Source organism: Oxyura jamaicensis, unplaced genomic scaffold (assembly GCF_011077185.1).
Source record: "Oxyura jamaicensis isolate SHBP4307 breed ruddy duck unplaced genomic scaffold, BPBGC_Ojam_1.0 oxyUn_random_OJ70737, whole genome shotgun sequence".
Lineage (NCBI taxonomy): Eukaryota > Metazoa > Chordata > Aves > Anseriformes > Anatidae > Oxyura > Oxyura jamaicensis.
The window spans coordinates 1-2,220 of NW_023310165.1; the positions used below are offsets into that span (position 1 = coordinate 1).

The 2,220-nt window shown below is 67.5% G+C and overlaps 1 protein-coding gene across 1 annotated transcript; it reads left to right on the plus strand.

Annotated features, from left to right (window-relative positions):
• Positions 1 to 7: 7 nt before the first annotated feature.
• TBC1D25 (TBC1 domain family member 25) lies at positions 8 to 2,184 on the plus strand (the record flags this gene model as incomplete). The annotated part of the gene is made up of 3 exons (XM_035314083.1): positions 8 to 752; positions 857 to 949; positions 980 to 2,184. Coding segments are annotated over 3 exons (2,043 nt in total), but the record flags the coding sequence as incomplete, so codon positions are not given.
• Between the last annotated feature and the right edge of the window lie 36 nt (positions 2,185 to 2,220).

Consider the following 2,220-nt stretch of genomic DNA (forward strand, 5'->3'; position numbering starts at 1 on the left):
CCCCCCCCCGCAGGTGGTGTGGCGTTACCTCCTCAACGTCTTCCCCCCCGGCCTCTCGGGCCAGCAGCGCCTGGCCCACCTCCGCCTCAAGGCCTCCGAGTACGGCGCCCTCAAATCCCTGCTGGCCTCCCGCGCCCCCCCGGCCCAGCTGGCCCTGCTGGGGGCCGCCGTCCGCAAGGACGTGGTGCGCACCGACCGGGGCCACCCTTACTTCGGGGGGCCCGAGGAAGGGCACCCCCACCTGGACGCCCTCCAGGCCCTGCTCACCACCTTCGCCCTGGGCCACCCTCGCCTCTCCTACTGCCAGGGGATGTCGGACGTGGCGGCCCCGCTGCTGGCCGTGCTGGACGACGAAGCCCAAGCCTTCCTCTGCTTCTGCTCCCTGATGAAACGTTTGGCCCCCCGCTTCCGACCGGGGGGCAGGGGGCTGGCCCGGGCCTTCGCTCACCTCCGCCGCCTTCTCCGCCGCGCCGACCCCCAATTCTGGGGGTTTTTGGCCGCCCGCGGGGCTCACGATTTGCTTTTTTGTTACCGGTGGCTGCTGCTGGAGCTGAAGCGCGAGTTCGCCTTCGAGGACGCCCTGAGGGTGCTGGAGATCACCTGGAGCTCGCTGCCCCCCGCCCCGCCGCCTCCCCCCGGGGGGGTGCCGCTCCTGGGGGCTCCCCTCAGGGCTCGGAGGGACGGGGGGGGGGCCGGGGAGGGGAGGGGGGTGAGGCCGAGGCCCCCCCCGCCGGGGGCGGGGGGGGGGGGGGGCGGGGCGGGGGGGAGGAGGGGGAGGCGGGGGGCACCGGCCCAGAGGGTCCCAAGAGCTCCAGCGGCGTCAGCGAGGGTCCCAAGAGCTCCCCCGATGTCCCAGGGGGTCCCAAGAGCTCCGGTGACGTCAAGGAGGGTCCCAAGAGCCCCAACGATGTCACCGAGGGTCCCAAGAGCTCCCCCGATGTCCCAGGGGGTCCCAAAATCTTCAGAGATGTTCAGGAGGGTCCCAAAATCTCCGACGATACCAACGAGGGTCCCAAGAGCTCCGCCGATGCCAACGAGAGCCCCCAAATCTCCAGCGACGTCCAGAAGGACCCCAAAATCTCTGGCGACGTCAAGGAGGGTCCCAAGGGCTCCAGCGACGTCCCAGAGGGTCCCAAGAGCTCCGGTGACCTTCAGAAGGGTCCCAAAACCTCCAGCGATGTGCAGGGAAGTCTCAAAATTACCAAGGAAGGTCCCAAAATCTCCGACATCAACGAGGGTCCCACGAGCTCCAGCGACGTCCAGGAGGACCCCAAAATCTCCAGCGACGTCAAGGAAGGTCCCAAAACCTCCGTTGATGTCAACGAGGGCCCCAAAACCCCCATCGACGTCAACGAAGACCCCAAGACCTCCGGTGATGTCAACGAGGGCCCCAAGGGTGATGTCAGGGAGGATCCCAAAATCCTCAGAGGTGTTCAGGAAGGTCCCAAAACCTCCAGCAACGTCAACAAAGACCCCAAAACCTCCACCAATGTCCCGGAGGGTCCCAAAATCTCCGTTGACATCAACGAAGACCCCAAGACCTCCGTTGACGTCAACAAAGACCCCAAAACCTCCATCGATGTCAACAAAGACCCCAAAACCTCCAGCAACGTCAACAAAGACCCCAAAATCACCACTGACGTCAACAAAGACCCCAAGACCTCCGTCGACGTCAACGAAGACCCCAAGACCTCCATCGCCACCCGAGAGGGTCCCCAACCCCCCCGCGACCCCAACGAAGAAGCCCCCCAGCATCTCCAAGACGCCACCCTGGAAGACCCGTGGGCGGGCGGCTGGGCTTGGGAGCCTTCCTCCTCCTCCTCCTCCTCCTCCTCCTCCTCCTCCTCGTCGGAGGAAGACGAGCTGGGCCTGGAGGACGACGGGGCGCCGCTGCCGCCGCCGGCGGAGCTGGGCCAGGGGAACCCCTTCCTGCTCTTCGTGTGCCTGGCCATGCTGCTGGAGCAGCGCGAGGCGCTGATGGCGCGCGGCGGCGACTACAACGAGGTGGCCATGCACTTCGACCGCCTGGTGCGCCGCCACCACCTGCCCCGCGTCCTGCGCCGCGCCAAGGGGCTCTTCGCCCGCTACCTCGAAGGGTGGGGGGGGGCCCCCCCCCCCAACTGGGGGGGGGGGGGGGGGGGGGGGGGGGGGGGGGCGGGGGTGTTGGCTGTAGGAGGGGGTTGATGGACCAGTATGGACCAGTATGGCTTAATATGGCCT